Source organism: Sceloporus undulatus, chromosome 1 (assembly GCF_019175285.1).
Source record: "Sceloporus undulatus isolate JIND9_A2432 ecotype Alabama chromosome 1, SceUnd_v1.1, whole genome shotgun sequence".
Lineage (NCBI taxonomy): Eukaryota > Metazoa > Chordata > Lepidosauria > Squamata > Phrynosomatidae > Sceloporus > Sceloporus undulatus.
In genome coordinates this window covers 5455882-5478027 of record NC_056522.1, presented here as the reverse complement: position 1 = coordinate 5478027, position 22146 = coordinate 5455882, and the positions used below count along the sequence as shown (strand labels likewise).

The window sequence follows — 22146 nt, the reverse complement described above, 5'->3', positions numbered from 1 at the left end:
CAACCATGGCAGAAGGCAACCATTTACTTAGGTGTCATTTAATTAAGTTTAAAATTAAAACTACAAAGTTTTAGGTCAATGAAGTTTACAAGACTAAAGAGGGGGACCAAGAAACCTCAGTATGTCAAACAAGTAGCAAAGCCAAAAGGGTGTCATCAGACAAAGAGCTAGGATGATGAAGCTCTCATGGTGTGACTTGCTTGTGTGTCAAGACGCAAAGGCACAAAGGTTATCTCTTCAAGTTATCTTTTGGGGAGCGACCATAGCTCAGCAATAGGGTTTGCATCATGAATCCAAAATGTCCCAACTGCAGTTGAAAGGATCAGGGAGCAGGTGATGGCAAAAACTTCTCTCTGCCTGACACCTTTGTTCATTGCTACCCATCAGGGAACACAGTATCAGTCAGGAGAGATAAACAATCTAACCTGAGAAAAAGAAATTCCTAGCCTCTTAACATGGAGTCGACAGTTAGTGAACTGGGCCACCTCAGCTGTGTATCTCTGTGCAACTGGCAAGATATCAACTGTATGTCTCCCAAAAGGTGACATTCCACAACCTACACAGCCACTTGTTTTTAGCATGCATTTGTACTGACCTCCCCCCCCCCCAACGAGTCCAACTCTAGATGGCCTAACATTATCTATCCAGGCCCAAAGGTAATTGCTGGCCATGGTGTAAGATGCAATAGCCTCAACTATATCTGGACCTATCTGGACTACTGAGGGATGGGGTCATTTCCATTTCCCATTCCCATCTCTCCCTCCACCTCTCCTGCCTTCTCAGAGCATTCTGGAAGCACGGAGGGAGATGAAGAGAAGATACTATTGACGGAGTGCTTTGGAACATGTGGAGCCACCCAGAAACACAGAACTGGCACAGAGCAGGCAAAATTAATTTTGAGATGCTTTACCACTTGATCTCAACTTCTGGCCCAATTTAGCAAGGTAAGAATTCCAACCTTTCATTTTTCTCAGAGTTCGGAAATGCTCCTTTTTGAGCTATACAATAGTTGTTTGTATCCATAGGGATGTTGTAGCATCTTTGAGACCAAATGTGTGAAAGAGGATGTAGCATGAGCTTTCGTAGACTTGGTCTATTTCTTCTGATGCATGGAGAAGACCAAATCTATGAAAGCTTATGCTACAACTTTTTTCACAGTCTCAAAGGTGCTACAACATCCCTTTGCATACTGATATTCCAAACTAACATAGCTTGTTTGCTTGATATCCTGCTTTTCTCCCAATATGGGACCCAAGGCGGTCTTTTTCAGAATTCCTTAGTTTTCATGGCTGGCTAGAGGGTTCTGCGTGTTTAGTCCCCCTAAAAGGAACACTTTCAAGCTCGGATTTTAATATGCAACACCAAAAAGAAGTGAGTAAGATCATGTTAAACAGAGGAACACAATCAATTTTGGCATCCATACTTTGGAGGGTGGGATGCTCCAGCCTCCTGCTGGATTCAAGGGGTGAAGCTCATGTATTCACTTTGAGCATCATTTACAACAGGCATTACTGACAGGTTCACATGCTGCTCAAAACAGGAATGAGGGATGACAAAGTTTGCAATACAATGACTAACTTTTCTGTCAGTTTTACTGATATGAGTGACCAGCTGCAAAAGACCACACCTGGGAGCAAACTCCCACACAGAGGACAAGCAGTGAGGAACATCTGTGATGCAAATGTGTCACACTTGCATGAAGCCCCTTCATTTGAACAGAACATGTGCAGTGGAAGGTCCTTGTGGATGATTTTACCCAAGGCCTTTTCATTAGAGATTTTCTCAATGGAATGTGCCCATGATATATCATGGGATGACTTTGTAATGTGAGCTTACAGCATTTTATTTGGACTTATCCAATCATTTTTTTGTAAAAAAACAAGAAATTATGAAATACAAATATATAGATTTATTCATTTAAGGAAAGGGGAAGGTAATCAAAGTGCTGAATTATGAACAAGAGCAACCAAAAAAAAAGTAAGTTACTTATGCTATTTAGAAACAGATTTGCTTCACATACCAGCAGTGATATACTGCCATGTTTTTGAATAGCTAATGTTTTTTCAATCAAACAGCAAGAGGGGGGATCAACAATAACACAAAAGGATAAGTCTTTTGGAAAAGAAAGGAAAAAGGTAACTAGCCAGCCTTCCATCATGGGAGCAAATGAACACTGAGAGAACGTAGGCTGACGACTCCCTGGCTCATAGTAACGTCCAATCCCCTGCTTAAATATGGCTTCCAGTGATTATTTACAACCTGCGTGGCCCGTGACCACTTTCTGGGTCCTGAACAGAATGGAAAATGAAAACAGATACAAAAGGACTGGATAGCCTGTTTCCACAAGAGAGAACAATCCATTGCGGGGGGACTAGCTACACAGAAAAGATGCAGCTGTTGGTGCAACCTCAGATGGGCATATCTTGAGGATTGGTGGGTTGCACAACACATACATGTTTCCAAGAACTGGGCAGTGGGGAAATGTTGGAAGATGGTTATTGGACTTTCTTTCAGGACATTATGTTTCTTGAAGTGGGGAGGCGAGACGTAAGCAGCTAAGATTCTGGTAGAGTCTTCCCAACTTCTAATTGCCGAGATTGAACGACCAGTGCATTCCCACTTCATCCCACCCCAAAGAAATGCGTATGTTTAGAAAGAATGTGAGAGCATCCTTCCTAACACCCAAAGAAGGCTTCTCCCCTGACTTCAGAATGAGGAAGCTCCTCTAGACATATCTTCACTGAGGGCAAATATCTGCTAGGCATCCTTTGGTAGGGCTGAAGTTGAGATGCACGCTTGGCTGGAAGTATATCCTACTGAATTCAGTGGGGCTTATTTATGAGTAAACGTGGCTAGGATTACATGTAAACTCTCTGCAATTAGCCTAATATGGAAGCACCCATTCCCCACCCCTCACCTCAGTGGTGTCCCAGCAAAAGGAGGCATGATCCTACATGGGACTCTGAAGAGACACAGTGAGCACCCTCCTCTGTGGATGGGAACTTTGGGTTTACAGAGAAGACTTACTTGTTCAAAACAGGAAGAAAACAGTATATGTCTCATTTCACACAACTTGCAAAGAAAACAGAAAGGCTCTAGGTTGAGCATCTGGGCAGCGAGCACCAACCAAAATGAGTCAGGAGGCACTTTCCCCTTATTCTCAACCAGCCAGAACATTCTGGCCACAGCACCAAAAGCAAAGAAAGACAAAAATAACAGTAAGTCACAGCCGAGAAAAACACAGCTTATTGGTAACCGTCAACCTGATGCTGACACAGCCAACGGCTCAATTATTTTTCCATGTTCAGCCAAATACTTCCAAGATGGCAGCCATTACTCTTGGAACCACACAACCTCTACTTGTTTTTCTTTCATGTCTCAGAAGAAGGGAAGAAAAGAAAGTTGGAAGAGGAAAACCCAAGATGGTGGTGGTGGTGGCGGCGGCATTGGCGGTATTTTGTATACACATTTAGCCTAAGGCTAAGGGAATTGAGGGCTCCCTTGCATACCCGGAAGCACAGTCATGGAATACTATAAGACAGAGCAGCAAAGGTTTTTGAGTAGCCAGGAGAGGGGAAGGAGGAGACGGACACCAGGAGAAGGAGGTCAGTCAGTTTGGTTACGTATTGGACTGGGAGTTAGGTTAATACTGAGAGTTTATACGCAGACTCAAGAGGGCACCATGCCATCTCCACAGGACAAGACCCTAAACAGCTAACTTGACGTACAAGAGACTGCAGTTATACTGTTAAGAAGAACACATATTTAGGGACCAGGAAAAAAGGCTGCTAAGGTGCTACGTCTAAAACTAAGTTACTTTTTTGTTTGTTTGTTTTCCGGTTCGGAGCCCTCCCCCTCCGTCGCTTCATCAGTCGTCATCCAGGGCCTCTGTTTTGATCTCGCCAGTTCCTTGCCGGGCCAGTGCCAGGATGGTATGGTTGACCGCTGCCATCTCCACGGCTAGTGAGATAGGGTCTTGGTGGTCACTATGGCTAGTGCTGTCATCCTGCATCAATGGAGGAGAAAGGAAGGCACAGAAGAGGGGAAGAGGGAGAAGGAGGACGGAGAAGTCCAATTAGCAATTTTAAACCTTAATTGCATCTGAAGTTTATTTTAAAACTTAACAGTCCAAGGGACTGGAAACAAGCTTTTCATTCAACAGGCAGGGGAAGCAAAGGGCTCTTATTTTGAAAGATAACACTGCATGCGTAACAGGCTTTGGCTGAAGGGAGAAAGGAGAACAGATGTGTGGAAGTCACCCAATATCATCCCCAAAACAGGGGATGAAAGAAAGAGAATTTAAGGGATGCAGAACCTCCTCCCTGTTGTATGGAATAATTGAATCACAGAGTTGGAAGAGACCACGAGGGACATCCAGTCCAACTCCTTGCCATGCAGGAATCAAAGCACCCCTGACAGACGGCCATCCAGCCTCTGTAGTCTCCAACTACAAAGAAGGAGATTCCACCACTCTCCAAGGGAGTGTGTTCCACTGTTGGACAGCTCTTACTGTTAGGATGTTCCTCCTAATGTTGAGGTGGAATCTTTTTTCCTATACTTTGAATCCATTGCTTTGTGTTCTCATCTCTGGAGCAATGGAAAACGAATTTGCTCCGTGCTCAAAATGACATCCCTTCCAATATTTAAGCAGGGCTGTCATGTCAACCTACTCTTCCCCAGGCGAAACATATTCAGCTCCTTAAGCTGCTCCTCATAGGGCATGGTTTTCAAACCTTTCAAGTTCTGTAGGAATTTATTGAACAAAACTACCCACTTTGGGAATGTCTCCCTTCTCACTCTCCAAGTTACAAATCCACATCCTGCCAAGTAGAAAACTGAAATTCTGCAAGCAGACAACAGTATGGAATGTAAAACAACTCTATGATTCAATTATTATTCCATGAAACAATACACTTTTTAAATTAATTTATTTAGCAAGGTCATAGGTACTGGCTGGGTATACTGTGTAACTTTGTTTTAAAAGTTGACTACCAACATTGACTACTTAACTTTTCCTGTGCTCTTGGCACAAGCTCCTTAAGGCTCATTTGAATGGAAAGGGCTTTATATATGCATAAATTTGGCCAAATATCCCAGCTAAATACAGAAATGAGCAAACATGCAGTTTATAGAAGTTGACTGAAAGTGGTGACTCCGTATTCCTTCAGATGATAGAAAGGACCATCATAAGAACAGTAAGAATAATAAGAATTTCAGCAGCAGAAGGGAAATAGAGACTTTATAGTAAATGTTTCTCTCTGTGAGTGCATGTCTGCATTAACGTGTCTCTTACTTTCTCTCTATGGATGCATTTTGCTGCTTTTAGGGGTGGCTATTTTAAGTTGTTAGATATTTTGCAATGTGTTGCTATGTCTTCAAAGCTTAAGATGCACAGTGGGTAAGGATATTTACAAACAAAACAGAAAAAGTCAAACAGATCCTTCTATTTCCACTGCTTTTCAAGAAAAAAATTGGAGGCAGATAAGAGAATGAGAGAATCACAGAACTGGAAGGGACCACAAAGGCCATTTTATCCAACCCCTTGCCATGCAGGAATATTGAACTAAAGCACTCTTGAAAGATGCCCATCCAAACTCTGTTTGAAGAGCTTAAAAGAGAGTCCACCACCATTCAAAGCAGTCTATCCCAGTGTTCAACAGTTCTTAGTGTTAGGAACTTCTTCCTAATGTTTAGGTGGAATCTCCTTCCTTGCAATTTGAAAACAAGTGAGATGTGCTGTCCAGGATAGATAGTATCAGTGAACACCTCTAAAAAATAATTCTACTAAAGGTTTTGTACTCAGTACCAGGGCAACTGAGGTTCTCTCTGCAATGTACAAATCCAATTAAAAAGAGAACCATGGGGGGGGGGGTTTGTCTTACTGGTTTAGATCACAGTCATTCCTAATGGGTTCAAAGTTTTTTGTGGGGTGGGAATGCCACCAAAGAGAACTCATATGCATTGGCGTTTTCAGGGTGGAATTCCAAGTTTAAAGTTTCAATTCCTCATTGCACTATGTTGTCTTGGGCAAGTCATTTGCTTCCATCCTACTTTATTCTCATGGTGATTGTAATAAATGAGAAAAAAATGGAATAATTCCACCTAGTAATGATTAGACTTCCAGGGAAGGTGGCCATGCTATCTGAGGTTGGCGAGAGTTGTAGTCAAACAAATCAGAAGGAAGCATAACAAATTAGAGATGGCTGGCCTAAACCACATAGCCCAACAAACGTCCAAGCTTAGTGCTTTTGCTAGAAGAAACCATTTAAAGGCAATACTCCTAACAAAAATGTGAAATAGCAAAATGCTCATCAATTTGTCCAGTTTGGGGGAAGACTATACATACATATTGTGATGGAACCAGAGTTTCAAGGTACAGTAACTTAAAGTTACCAATAATTAATTCAGTTTGGCAATGGCTCAGGCACAACTAAGGTTCATTACAAATATAGTAAAAATTCACTCCCTCTGCAGTGTTAACTATGGCCCAAAACACACTGCAGAAATAATCCAGTATGAAAGGGATTTTGTGCTAACTGAGGGAATGGAGTTGTAGACATGGTAGCTTTTGTAATAATAATAATAATAATAATAATAATAATAATAATAATAATAATGCTTATTTATATACCGCTTTTCCAAATTAGATCAAAGCGGTGTACAACAGGAAGTACAATACAAAGTCAAAATAAAACATAACAGGCCTCTCTCCCCCTCAAGATGGTGGTCAGAAGGAGGGCTCTTAGTCGTTCAGGCCAGGCCTCTCTCCCCCTCAAGATGGTGGTTGGAATGTAGACTTGGTCTCATTTCCCAGATGCATGGCTTGGCCATACATCTGAGGAAGTAAGCCAAGGTCCAAAACACACTGCAGAAATAATCAAGTTCGCGATCGCTTTAATTGTCCGGGCTCAACGCTAGGGAATCCTGGAGATTGTAGTTTATTGTGGCACCAGAGCTCTCTGACAGAGAAAGCTAAATGTCTCACAAAACTACAGTTCCCAGAATTCCCTAGCATTGAGCCAGGGCAGTTAAAGCGGTCTCAAATTGGATTATTTCTGCAGTGTGTTTTGGACCTACAAGTCTGTTTCAGTTACCTTTAAAGCTACAGGAGTATGTGGTCTCACCACTCAGGTTCTTTTGCATCGTAGGCCAATGGTTTGTAGCATTCTAATTTTTTGAAGTACAGTGAGCCCGCTTCATACGCGGGCGTACCATATGTAGCTTCCGGTTTACACGGAAGTTGCACTGCAATTGAATGCACATTTACAGTGCTTTAGAAATAAACTATAATAATAATAACAACAATAAATGATTGGTGTGTGGGCACCGCACCGCCACAAGCTCAAGTCCCATTCTATTGAATGGGGCTTGAGCTTACATGGAATTTGCTTTACACAAGGGGGGTCCAGAACAGATCCCCTGTGTAAGGAAAGGCTCCACTGAATCAACAATGATTTAAAGTATTTCTGTGATTAGTTCTGGATAATAATGTAAGGCATTACTTTAAAAATAAAATTAAACCCTGGTCTCCTTGAGTCCTAATATAACATTCAAACCACACTACACCATGCTGACTCAAACCAGAAGTACAGTAAGCAATCTTGCAATCCCTTTCATAAATATTCCCCATAGATTTGACAGTTACTGAGCACAGTCATGGTGAGACAACACGAACAACGTCACAGAATCATACACATGGCTTTGGAGGCCATCTAGGCTAGGCGTTCCTAATCTTGAACATTCAGATAGTTGTTTAGCATCTGAGGAAGCAAACTGAAGTCTACGAAAGCTCATGCTGCCAACGTCTTTCTTTCAGTTAGTCACAAAGGTTTTACAGGATCTCAATACATACAGACAGTTGTTTGTTTCACACAGTGTTGAATGTTGGCTCCCATGTCAGTGAGGTGAAGAATACACTCCAGGTTTAATTCAGGCTTTAAAGGAACCAGCATGGTGTAGTGGTTTGAGCACTGGGCTACAACTCTGGAGACCAGAGTTTGAATCCATGCTCAGAAATGGATGCCCAGCTTGGGCAAGTCACACTGTCTCAGCTTCAGAGGGACAAAGACACACCCCCCCCCCCGAACAAAACATACCAAGAAAACCAAGCTTGGCCTTAGAGTCACCGTAAGTAAAAAATGACTTGAAGGCACACAGCAACCATTATGGTGTTGGGCTCTATGTTCATACTGTTCAGCACCATGGAAACCTGGAACGGAGTCACCACTCTACTAACATGCAAGTCAACAGCCACCACTGGTTTCACCTTTAAATGGCTCACTAGACAAAGTAATCTGTTCAAAAATCTCAAGTATTTAAAAATAAATCACAGCTGCAACAAAAAATAGAGTAGAATTCAAAGATATATCCAAGTTAGTCTGCCAAATCAGTATATAGAGAGATCTTGTAGCACTAAATAAAAGAAAGAGGTCTAGGAAAGCTCATGCTGCCAACTTCTTTCTTTCAGTTAGTCTCAAAGGTCTCACAAGACGTCTAAAAAATAGAGTGTAAGGAAATAAAGAAGAGCAGAAAATAAAAACAGTGGAGAGAACCAAATGGCCTTTGCTGAACTATAACATTCAGACCTCTGGCCACGCTGGCTATGACTTTGGGAATGACAAATCCACCAACATCTATGGACCAAAATTGGGAACCACTGGTCAAGCCCATTGTCTCATTGCAAAGCATTCAGTGATAGGACAGCTCCAGCGAAAAGGTCCATGGAGACCTCATGTAACCTCCCTCCACCACAACTCTGATGGCAGTTCCACCAGCGTAGATGTGTGACTATGCACCCAGTTAGACATTGTACCTGTTCCACAATGCAAGAGCTCTATATGTTGCCAAAGCCACTTCACTCCCAAAAATAAAAGAAAGTCAGGAAAAGTTCAAATCTGCTTGAAGACCTCCAAAAAGGGAGAGTTACTACCACCACCCCGCAAGTAACCAGGTTCATTATTAAAACTACTTTTACAGTGAACAAAATTGTTCAAATATTGAAAATGAAATCCATTAAATGACAACTGGGAGTAATTGTGTATGTACTCAAAGAAAGGAGGTCACCTGCCTGGGATCAGACCTAAGAGCCCTTTGTAGCCAAGACAAGCCACATCTCATATTATTATTTGGTTACCCCACAGAACACCACAGAAAAAGGACAGGCGGGATACTCATATTAGAAATCAAATGGCCACATCGCTTGGTTAATGATAAATGCATTCAGTCCTAGGGAAAGAGGAGCATGCATCTTTGCATTCGTTTATTGGAGGGGTTTAGGTAGAATGAAAAGGGAGAAAGACTTGTATATTTCTGGGCTATAAGCAGGGCTGTGTGTTCCAGGCCGAAAATGCAATTCAAAAGTCTGCACAAAGAGGGGACCCCTTGTTCTGCATTCAGAATGCAATCTGAGCACCAAGCCAATCTGTATCGCTTTGTCTCAATTCTAGTGTTCATTATTTTGTTTCCAAGTTCCACGCTTTAAAAAAAAATTAATAATAGCTGTAATCTTTGGCAAGGAAGAAACAAATGGCTGGGGAGATCAAAAATATACAACCAATGAAATTGGGGTAGAGAATCAGAGGGAGCAGGAGTGAAGCTGTAGGAAAATGCAAAGATTGTGGCTCAGTTAATTTAGGGTGGAGGGAATTTTCCCTGTGTCCCTGTTTTTTCCATAAGCTTTTCAAATGAACAGCAATGCTAAAACCTGACCTTGCACAAATCCCTTTGGCTTCTAAGCCTTTACTGAACCCTGGTTCAAATATATTCCAACTTCCCTCATGCTGCAAAGTGTGAAACTAGCAACCTTTGCAGGTTTTTTTTATTTGTTTGCAAAATTACAAGGAAGGATTTTTGCAGGATACACACAGCTCGGGTTATAGCGACACAGGGCATAAACAGGCATGGGGTCACTCATATGCATGGTTGGTACAAGTCTGGAGAGTCAAAAGTCATGCCCCTCCAATTTTTCAAACTTTTGTGTGAACAGAGTGTCAACTTGCTTGTTTTGAGCAGATCCTCCTGTCTTCTTCTAACTTCTCTGCTTCTCTGCCTCCCTCTGTACATCGTCCCTCCTCCTCCCCATTGCGTACTTGCCAAGTGTCCTGTTGTGTGACAATAAAGCCATGTGGGTGAAGGCTGGTGTGACCAGGGAGGGGGTGATTTCCCACCTCCCCCACATTAAGTGACAATATAAAAAGCCAAGTTATTTCAGGGTGCAGAAGGATGCAAAACCCACCACCCCACATTCCTCCCTGAATCTCTGCAATACTTCCCACCCATGAGAAACTGTGGCCTAGATGAGGAGCTCTCCATGCTGGGCCCACTCAGGTGAGCTCAGCTACTTACCTGTTCTGAATAGTCATTCCCGTCTACGTCGTCACTGTTGGAATGGCCTCCAGGACTTTGTACATCTATCCCATGACTCTCCAGGATTGCTGCTTCTTCGAAAAAAGCAAATGGATCCCTGAATTATCTGCTGCAGGGTTACCAATAAGGATGAAGATGAAAAGTGGGTATCCTCACCAACAGGGAACGGATATTTGTTGTAAGAACCACAAAGAAATAACCAGAGCTGTGTGTACGCCATGATTTTTTTAGAAAAGAAATTTAACATTCTGCACCAAGAAAAACTGAATTCTGCAATCGGAATTTTGCAAAGGAAAAGGAACTGTGCAAATCTGCAGGATTTATGGTGCACCTTCCCACAATATCTCATCGTATATCATTTATCACGATGTCATTAGTGCACAGGGAAGGTCAAGAGGTTTTTCCAGGACATTGAAGCCAAAGGTCTTGACCAGTAAGAATCATAAGCAGCTGCCTCTCTGGCTTCTGAGATTTCAACAGGTGCTGTCTTTGCTGTCATAAGGAATACAAATGTTCCTTTTAAATGGAAGCAGCAATTTTCAGGAGCCAAATTCTGCACCCAGCATTAAGTTTCACACTTTCTTCCCACTTACGTCTCTTTTAAAATTGTGGCACAACACAAAATACTTCTAACCAAATAGACTTCAGACCTAGAAGATCCTTCTCTATGAAACTGAAGGAGAGGGGGGAAATCAATGACTTGTTGACTGAAGCCATGAAGAGCCACTTGCAAGTAAAATTTCCCTCTATCTGTCTGTCTATGGAATAATCCTGGTTTTGTTTCAAATACTGGTTTGATGGTTCTTACAAGAAACTTGCCCCCCGTGTGGGATCCCATTTTCATCTTCATTTCAATATGGTGCAAGCCCCTTTTGTGTGTGTTGTTGCACTGTTAAAAAAGGAAAATTAATGTGGTTGGAGGAGCATGAATGCTAATTTTTTTAAAAGAAAAAAAATGCAAAAGCAAAAGCAGCTGAGATCTTTGTTCAGATATTAGCCCACACTCAATTTGTGTCCTCGGGGCTAGATCTCAGGGCTGGATCAGGAGCATAGCTTAGGACCCAAGAAAAGAAATACAATCAATCACCACTGCCATCTTATCTGTCAAGGCAGAGTCTTGGGGCAGGGCAAGTAGGGACTGGAGGCTCTCATTGGCTGGTAGCCCAAGGGCAATGTCCCTCCACTTTCTAGGCCAAGATATTTGGCTGTGCAGTTTCAGATGCCTGCCCTAAAACTGCCTCAGATCCCATTTTGGGAGAAAGGCAGGGTGTACATGCAATAAATAAATATTAATTAAAAGAAATCTCTTGCAAGTGCTGGAAGCTGGGGATTCAAGTCACACCCAGCCCAATGAAAACTAAGGTTGTGCTCCTTCATTTTCTCTGGGGTGCCAAGGCAACCTGGGCACACATCTGGCCACACACTACTTCACTAGCACCTCCCAAAAAAGTCCTGTCACCTCAAGCAATGACTTAGCTGGCTTGTGATGTCAGTTGCAAAGCTTAGAAAAGTTGCTGGCCATGCTGAATGGAGGATTTTGGGTGCTGCAGGCCAAAAGGTCAGTAGTGCCATGTTGGATCAGACCAAAAGCCCATCCAGTCCAATGTTATGTTCACACAGTGGCCAATCAGTTGCTTATGGCAAGCTCACCAGCAGGACTTGAGGGCAACTGAACCAGCCCTTGCGGTCTCTTCCAATTCTATGATTCTATGGCCCTATACAGACAGGTCAAAATAAAGCTGCTTTGGGTTACTTTGGAGGTATGCTGTTTAAATTATGTGTACTAAGAGTCTGGAAGCTGTGCCAAAGCTGCGCTCTAGTCCTTAGGAATGGATCGTGGCTTTGGCGCAGCTTCCGGACTCATAGTATGCATGCATCATTTAAACAGCGTATCTCCAAAGTGACCTGAAGCAGTTTTATTTTGGCCTGTCTGTATGGGGCCAATGATTCTATGATCTATGGAAGCATAGTGCCTTTCTGCAAGTAATAATGATACACAGCTAATGTACCAAGGAGCTGTTGATGGTCCCAAACCTCCATGAATTTATCTAATTCCATTTTACAGCCACCAAAGCAAGAAGTCATCATTGCTACCTCTTGTGGCAGTAAGTTCCACAATTTCATTGCACACTTTGTGAAGAAGCATTTTTATCTGCCCTGGAGTAAAATTTCCCAAGGTCTAGATCTGCTGGCTCTTCTTGTCAGTGGGTTACATCTGCTCAGGTAGTGCCGGCCATTTGGCATGCCTGCCTCTCTTCCAAAGCAGACGTAAGAATTAAAGGAGACCCCTGACAGATCAGACCAAAGGATCAAAGGCCAATCAGTTCAGCATCCCAAATCTCACACCAACAAGACTTCTCAAGACTTTTATGGCAACAACTCTTTCCAGTAATTTGTCCCCTAACAGCAGATCTTCAGAAGTGTGCTGCTTCTGGATAGGGAGACTCCACAGAGACATTGTGACTAGCAGCCTTTGATACCGCCTCTTTCATGAATGTGCCCCATCAACCACAGCACCACGTAGTCATGAAAGCCATGCTGAATTGCTAAAATTACTTCTTTTGCTGTGTCTTGAATATGCTGCTGATCAATTTTGTTGAATAATCTGGAGGTCTAGTTTTAAAAACTGAAGGGAAGGTGGGAAGTCTCCCTCCAAATCAATGATGGGCATTTTTGGATGGTCTGGTGGTCATTTTCCACCCCATCCTCAAAACCACAGCAGGCTACTCTAATGCCACCCTTTAAAAAAAGTTATGAATTTATTTCCTTCTTTTTCTCAAACAGGGTGGGACACGTTTCCTGGTTTAGAGGGAAACTATACACTGTGGGTGCACAAAGAATGGGGGGGGGAACAACACTGTGTGACTACCTGTGGCCCCCAGGGCACATAATTCCCACTCCTGCCCTACATCATGCATGCATTTATTGATCTCCACACTGTTCTCTCCACCATCATAATCACCACTAGCCTTTTTTGAAACCAGAAGCCCCAAATGATTTTCTATTCCAACTTCTTTAATGTTTTGCCTTCCCCTTTTTATCAAATGAGCATGTGTTTGTCACAAGGGGAAATTCCACAGAGAAGCCTGATTGCCTGCCCGTATTTGCTATATGCTCTACTGCTTACCTACAAGATCACTTCCTCCCATACAATCTGCCCCATATCTCAAGCCCTCTGGGGGACATTTACTCCAGTCAGCCAGGACTAGGTTGGCAACTGTCAACCAGAGGACCTCTTCTTTAGCCATCCCTAGACTGAGGAATGACCTGCCAGAAGAGATTTGACACCTGAATACACTGCCTGAATTTAAAATATCATCAAAATCCAGTCCCTTCTGGCAGGGTTATCAAGATGATTTTAAATTGTGAATTTAGATGTTGAATTTTAAATGTGGACTGTTTTAAAATTTGTATATCTTATTTGTCCTTTTAAACTGCTGCATGTTTTATTTGTCCTTTTAAACTGCTGCATGCTGCATGGAGCCCTGGTGGCGCAGTGGGTAAATGCCTGTACTGCAGCCATTCACTCGAAACCACAAGGTTGCGAGTTCAAGACCAGCAAAAGGGCCCAAGCTGGACTCAGGCTTGCATCCTTCCGAGGTCGCTAAAATGAGTACCCAAACTGTTGGGGGGCAAATTAGCTTACTTGCTAATTAGCTTACTTGCTGTTCACCGCTATGATCTTTGGAATAGCGGTATATAAATAAAACAATTTTATTATTATTATTATTATTATTATTATTATTATTATTATTATTATTATTTAATATGCTTTAACTGATGTTGTTCATTGTTGATTTGTTGCTGTTCCCCACCTCAATCCATGGGGAGAGGCGGGCAAGAAATAAGCATCTATTGTTGTTGTTGTTGTGAAAGACATGAGAAGACATATTGTTCTTCAAGTGACTTCAAAGGATCCAGCATTGGTTTCCCTTGGAGGAGGAGTGTGAATTGTGCAGCCCTCTGGATACTGTCAGATAGGAAAACCAGAGCAGTCAATGGTGGGGAATGCTGAGTTACAGTCCTACAACATCTGAAAAGCTATATGATTCCCATTATGTCTGCCTCCTTCATACAGACATCCTACACATCTGGAGAGACAGGGTTGGCTTTTTAAAAGTAGGTTGGTTTAAACAGTGGTTTAAACCAAATGGCTCAGGGGGGGGGACCCACTCCTAGTTTTAAAAATTGGTTTAAAATTATTCATATATTTTTTAAAAGTCTGGTTGTTGTTTTCCAACCGTCTTACTGGAACAAAAATGACTCTTTGAATTTAAACATTTTTACTTTAACCAATATCCAATGTCAGTTGCTTCTTTTTTAATCACTTCATTTTATAGTGCAAGAAATGTCATTCAGAAACAAATCCTTCAATTAACAATAGTCTATTCACAGCAACTTCCTTTAAAAGAGCACTTTTTAAAGAACAGTTATTATTTAAGCTACTGAACTGCATTCTGCTACTTAGTTTTCTGATTTAGTCCAATATTTGTGTAGTCCTATACTCTTATATATAGGCTACTAACTTGTCAATGCAATTCCCAAAGTTTTCTTGAAAAATGTAAATCATATCAAAGCCTAAAAACTTTGGAATTTTAATGTTAGAAATTATTAAAACATGGTTGATCAGTTTTTTAATACATAAAATGTTTCACACTATTAACAGAATTAGCAGGATTCAATTTTTTTCCATTAAAACATTAATGCAAAAAGAAAAAACTGGTTTAAACCCACAAACCCCCCCCAATTTAAACCCTAAAAATCCCCAAACATTTTGGTTGTTTTTAAAACTATTCCCCCCCCCCCAACCCTATGGAGACTACTAAGATTATATTTCTAGCAATAAAACCTGCAAGCCATACTGTTATAATCAGTTCTTCCAACTCAGGGCCACCTATCCACCTGTAATGTGATCCTCCTTTTTTTGTATTGCCTTCTATCTTACTAAGCATTATTGCCTTTATGTCATGCATTCTCACTTTAATAAGAAGAAATATTAACATGTTGTCACTGTGTGCCTTCAAGTTGACTCTGACTTAAGGTGACCTATTATAGGGTTTTCTTGGCAAGTTTGCCTTTGCCTTCCTCTGAAATACAGTCTACAGTACCTAGTATTCCCTGGTAGTCTTCCTTCCAAGTACTAACCAGGATGACTCTGTTTAGCTTCTGAGATCAGATGGGATCTAGTGCCGTCAGGGTATATATTGTTCAAAAATGTAATACTTCAGAAACAGATATTTCAGCTGTAAGAACAGTAGAGAACTTCAAGCAAAGCTTTTGGGATTTTCTTTTTAAAATGGAACAGAGGAGTGGGAAATTCTGAGATTATTAACAGCCCAAAACTATTCATTGGACACTTTTTATTGGAGTTTTGAGGAAATACACAGGGATAAAAAAGCGAGTTAGGAATGTGTTGGGTCAACTTGGCTATATTCGGCAAAAATAACACCATGCTCATTTGGAGAAGGGGACTGGCTTATATTGTAGAATTTTATTTCATTTCTGAAAAACTCAAAATCATACACAATTTAATTACTAAAATCACAATTATTTACATAACATGTATCCCATTGCATATTTTATATTCAAGACTTCTCTTCTGCCCAAATCATTTAAAACTAGAGCAAGGACATCATGCCTTCCCATGTTAATAACAACGCATTATTAAAAAAACCACTGCCTTTGCTAGCTGGGGTTAATGGGGGTTGCAGTCCAATCACATCTGGAGGGCCTTGCGTTTGCCACCTCATTTGGGTCATGTTGTTCTACTTTTCTATAATGTTTGGAACATTGCAGATACTGGGAAGTGCTGCATAAATGCAGCAGAGGGATGGTGATTATGATATTGATCAGGATGCAAGAAGTGCCAATTGAGGTAAATTTTATTATTTAATGTATTTATGTTAATCCAGCCAAGGGCTAAATAATAATAATAATAATAATAATAATAATAATAATAATAATAATAATAATATATTTTTATCCTGCTTTTCCAATGATCAAAGCGGCGCACAGATTAGACAAAAGTACATCAAAGTAAAAAATGATAAAAACAGCATTTAAAAACAGTAACAATACAATAACAGGGGCAGCTGAGTGGGGGATCCATAAACATTGCAAGGTCATTAACAGAAGGGGTGAACCATAGAGTAACATCTCATGGAGGGAAGGCTTGAGAAAAGAAGAAGGTCTTAAGATTCTTCTTAAACAGATCTAAAGATGTGGTGGAGCGGAGCTAAATACTATAGGTTGTTTAATACACTTGGAAATGACTGCAATGAGATGGTAAAGATTGTCAGGAAACCTTATGGCAACTTGAGACCTCAACAACAAAGTGTCCCAATGGTCAATGTTGCAGAGAGGATCACAGCAAAATAGGGTTCCCAGATTTGGGGAAGTTTAAAGGTGTGACCCTGCTTCTCCTATCCTCAGGACGAAGGGGAGGAATCTCAGGGAGAAAGCTATGCCTTGAAGTCTGTGTGTATATGCAGATGTGTGTGTCCAAGTCCTGGTGGTGCAGTGGTTACTATACTGCAGCCACTCAGTCACAAATCGCAAGGTTGGGAATTCAATCTCAGCCAGGGGCTCGGGCTCGACTCAGGCTTGCATCCTTCCGAAGAGGTCACTAAAATGAGTACCAAGCTTGTTGGGGGCAATCAGCTTACAGTTGTAAACTGCTTAGCGACTGCTTACGCGGTATGAAGTGGTATATAAATGAAGCTGCTATTGCTATATTGCTATTATCTGTTCATTTGTTAGGCATTTTTGTAAAAACATCAACACCTGAATGATATACTCTGAAAAACCACAGTTGATGCTTAATGTATGAGATTTAATGACACCACCAGGGGCTGCAGCTTGTAATCTCACCCTTGTAACATCACCAGGGCTTGCCCCAAGCACACAACAAGGGGGCCATTCCTAAGTCTTGATTTTTAGTGTTGAAATCTCAAGGCTGGGGAGAGTCCTGATGACCTGGCAACCTTACAGCCAATCATACCTGGTGTAACTATGCATATGGTTGTGGAAATAGCCCATATGTAAGGAAAGCTTTTTGAGAAAACCTGGGCGCATATTCAAGGGTCCACTATCAGCCCTCAAACAGCACCAGCCAAAGCTAATGGATTTCACTACTGTCCTGGGCAAGCCACAAGTTTATTGTGGGAATCATCTAACGCTTGCCTGTAACTCTGGAGAACAGTAGAAAATCCACAAATTCCAAGAAGTTTGTGTGTCATGTTCAACAAAGGAACTTCCAGAAGAACTCCTGAGAAACCTCAAGTTACCTCAGGATTTCTAAGAACATAGAGTGACCTCAAGTGGGCTTCAGGTGGTTATGAATCAAAGAGAGAATAGCAATTCTTTTTCGTGACTTCCAAACAGCTTCAACACAGGGCTTCGAATTTTTATCTTATTTTATTGGAATGCAACACCCATAATCTCTCAGCCAGCATGGCAGGGGGGATTCTGGAGACTGTGGTCTAAAACAGTAACTTTTTCTAAGCCCTTGTTTGGCATGGTTTGGTAACACAGATAAGAACTGAAGGCATCTGTTTTGAGACTCTGCTTTTAAAATGTCATCAATCCTATCCATGCTCCCATTAAGAGAAGCCAATATTATTCCATTTCTCCTCAGCATCAAATTCAAGGCTGTCTGAAACATTACCAATATTGGCTCGCCTCTTGATTTCCTTCCTCCTGTTGGCAAACCAGTTGTACACTTTGAGGGAGGTTACTCGCTCCAAGTCTGACAACTTCTTCCCTAGATAAAACAAAGACAAACCAAGTCAAAACACACTTTACTGTGCCTGGGTCCCAAGAGGGTGAATACCATGCTTCATCTACTCACATGAGAATGTCGACTGTATAAACATACGGGCCTAACATTCTGCTATATGGTATGCACAGAGATCTTGTAGGACCTTTGAGGCTAACTGTGCAAAAGAAATTGTAGCATAAGCTTTCATAGACTTGGTCTACTCCATCAATTACACCAAAGCAGACCCAGTCTATAAAAGCTACAATGGTCTTTTGTACAATTAGTCTCAAAAGGTGCTACAAGATCCCTTTGCATACTGGTATTCCAGACTAACAAGGCTACGCCTCTAAATTCTGCTAAAACAGAAAAAAACACAATAACTCCTGCTAACCTAGACGCTATCAAAACAAAAAACAGGTATAAAAACAACAATATAGACAGCAATAAAAAGTATAATTTAACATAAGCAATTAACAAGGCTCTGTATTAGAGAGCATATATTAGAGAACACCAATATATTTTTAAACCAAATAGTGAACAATGATAGAATCCAATTTGCAACAAGTCTGAGGGAGGTGCCCAGCAGCAAAGTCCAATTATGAAGCTGTCTTGGGGAGTATGTAAATTCTTAAAAAGTCATTAGTTTCCCCTTGTAGTAAAAGCTCCAAATTCCTGCTTGCTGGATTTCCCATGTGGAAAATAAGCAGTGTACATAAATCAAGGATGGGGAATAGCAGGACAAGAGACCCCAGGAATTTCTAGTCTTCATTTCATCTGGGAGAGATTTCTTCAGCTACATCCTTATTATGATGTAAAATATAAACATTTATACACTATACTTATAATATCATATTGATAGACAATGCAACAACAAATTAGTGTAACATACAACTACTTACAACATTTCAGTGATACATAATGCCTACATCACCGAGGCTACAGCTTTCACAGTGTGGAATGGCATGCAACTAACCCAGAACAAGAAGTGAATAAATGCTTGTGATAATTGATAATACACGTCACCTATTAAGCAGGTGAAATGTGAAACCTGTATCCTCAGTGGTGTAGCCATTATGTATCACTGAAATGTTCTAAGTAGTTGTATGTTATGTATGTTGTATGAAAGTGTCCAGACTCCTTGCCACCCTATGAACATCAAGGACTAAAAATCCCATCTGTATCATGAGTAGGTATGAACCATTTAACCAGCTCAAATCAGGGTTCATGGTTATTTTGGTGATCTTGGCTAAAATGATCTAATCTGTTCTGTAAATGTGACCCCTGAAGGGAAGGTGGCACTTCATGTAAAGAGATACCTTTTGCTATGGAGATTTCTTACTTGGAATAAAAGTACTTTTATCTATCGAAAACACTTTCATAGTTTCATCTCCTCACCAAGGATTGAAAAGGGGGGGGGGGGGGAGAGGAAAGGCTCTGCAAATGAGACAGAAAGTTTCTCCAAAGTAAATTCTACTGAGTTATTACAAAAAGGAGGGTGCCAAATCTGTAGGTGATAGCAGCTCAGTTTGTTAGATGGTCTCATGGGGTCCCATCTAGATCAGGTAGAAGCAGGAGAGGGACTCAAAAGACTTTCACACTGCCCATCCTTCACACTCCCATTTCTTGAATCCAACAGTAAATATCCAGACCAAAAAACTGCTGAAACCAACCCTCAGTGACTCAGGATACTTTTCAGAACATAAACTAGGCTTTGACAGGATCGGCAGGTATTTTCCCATTTGTTTTTAACTGCAGGATGATGGTGCTTTCTTGCTTCTAGAATATCTTTGAAATAAACCATGTTGTCAAGGGGCAACAAGACGCTGCTAAACAAATAGGGTTTTGTTAAATCCAACACCACCACCCTCTGTTTCCATACCTGGCTTTTGTATCACTGCATTACAGGCATTTGCAATTTCTTCCCTCTTGGCCTCATCAGGATATTGATTCTCATTGAAGTAGCTGCGGAAAAGAACACATTGTTTTTAGAGATCCAAGGACTCCTCTTCATGCTAAAAACAAACCAACCACAGAGTTATCAGGACCTCTGGGTGTGGGAAAACAAAAATCACTACCCTTGAACATATTGAAGTTATAGGTTTGCTATTTTCAGACGAAAGAGGAGTTTCCATAGGAGTTTTATATGCTTCCTTGGGTTTTCTAACCATGGTTAGGCAATCAGGAGCAAACTCCCTAAAACCCACCCGCTCCTTTCATGGTGCATCAAAAATTCAGTTTCAGAATTAACTAGGGTAATGTCAGCACCAATGTCAAAATTAATTGTAGTTAGTTTAGACCATGGTTTGCAAATCCAGTTAAGACTAGGATTGCAAACTGAGACCACTCACCCCTTTTACAGAGCAATATCAAATAGTTTCAGAAACAACTAGGGTTACATCAGCAGCAAGGTTAACACTCTTATTGTTAGTATAAATCATAGTCTGTAAAACTGCTCATATCTATGGTTGCAACCTGTTGACTGTCACCTACCCTACGCCTTTCCCAGGACACCATCAGTGAGTCTCAGAACCACCTATGGTTAGTGTTATGTCATCATCAATCTTGCTGAAAGGACAAACCAGTGGTTCTTAACCTGTGGACTGCTGATTCCCAGGGGGCCACAATAGCCTTACAGGGGGTCCATGAAGGTTTGAAGGTTGCCACATCCTCCCCACAGTGGAGTGACCATGTGACAAGAGCCAAAACCAAGACTGACTGGCTAGCCCTCCACATTGCCATTCAATCCACTCCAGCTGTAAACGGGTGGGAAGAAGCAAGATAGAAGTCTTCCCTCACCCTCTGATGTCTCAGATGGTGTAACTGTTAATGGTTCAGTGTTCATGTTATTATTATTGTTATTGTTGTTGTTGTTGTTGTTGTTATTATTATTATTATTATTATTATTATTATTATTATGTTGGAAGAGAACACAAGGGCCATCCACTGTCGAACAGCCCTTACTGTCAGGAAGTTCTTCCTAATGTTGAGGTGGAATCTCTTTTCCTGTAGCTTGCATCCATTGTTCTGGGTCCTTTGCTCTGGAGCAGCAGAAAACAAGCTGCTCTATCCTCAATATGACTTCCCTTCAAATGTTTAAACATGACTATCATACCACCTCTTAACCTTCTCTTCTCCAGACTAAACATCCCCAGCTCCCTAAGTCGTTCCACACAGGGCATGGTTTCTAGACCCTTCACTATTTTAGTCGCCTTCCTTTGGACACGCTCCAGTTTCTCAACATCCTTTTTGAATTGTTGTGCCCAGAACTGGACACAGAATTATTCCAGGGGCCTGACGAAAGCATAATACAGTGGCACTATTGCAGTACTGTAGTTCCCTTGATCTAGACACTATATTTCTACTAATGCAGCTTAAAATCGCAATTCTTGAGTTAAGTCTTGAGAGTCCATGGCAATAAAAGATATTTAAAAGGGGTTCCTAGTGAAGAAAAGGTTAAGAACCACTGACATGAACCATGGACTGTAAATCAACTTATAACTATGGATAGATGATGTGGATAAACACTAACTATAGTTAACAAAAATGCAGATATAGGCACAATGAAAACCAATCGTTCCTGCTTCTATAAATGTCAATTTCAGTGACTTACAGAATTGGAAGGTATCCCAAGGGTCATCTTGTTCAGTTCCCACCAGTATAGGAATCTACATCTATTGCATCCCAGACAGGTAGTCATCATGTGTCAACAGCAATGAAAATGCAACCAATAACTCAAAAGATGCAACAATGGATATTTCAGAGAGATAGCTCTTGTGACCTGTAAAAAGCAGTGTCTGAAGCAGTACTAAAACCAAGATGTTCTTGGGGCAAGGAAATAAGCCACCTCTCCACTTATCTGTACAAGATAGCAGGACCTTAGCATGTGCATGTGTTAAAGCAGTGGTTCACAAACTTTGGTCTTTAAGATGTTTTGGACTTCAACTCCAGAAGTCCCATCCATCTTGGTCAATGGTTGGGAATTTTGGGAGCCAATGTCCAAAACATCTGGAAGACCAAGGTCT

General features: G+C 41.2%; 1 protein-coding gene across 8 annotated transcripts in view; it reads right to left on the bottom strand.

The window, feature by feature from the left end:
- Positions 1–1143: 1143 nt before the first annotated feature.
- HMBOX1 (homeobox containing 1) overlaps positions 1144–22146 on the bottom strand; it is a 155661-nt gene continuing 134658 nt past the window's right edge. The window contains exons 7-11 of one of the 8 annotated variants that reach the window (XM_042444985.1): positions 20004–20086; positions 18032–18127; positions 10345–10439; positions 9999–10100; positions 1144–4006 (exon numbers count right to left, since the gene is read on the bottom strand). In XM_042444985.1, coding sequence (XP_042300919.1) covers positions 3869–4006; positions 9999–10100; positions 10345–10439; positions 18032–18127; positions 20004–20086 — 514 coding nt within the window. In that variant the 3' untranslated portion in view covers positions 1144–3868. The other 7 variants (XM_042444986.1, XM_042444987.1, XM_042444988.1 and 4 more) reach the window with 7 other exon arrangements.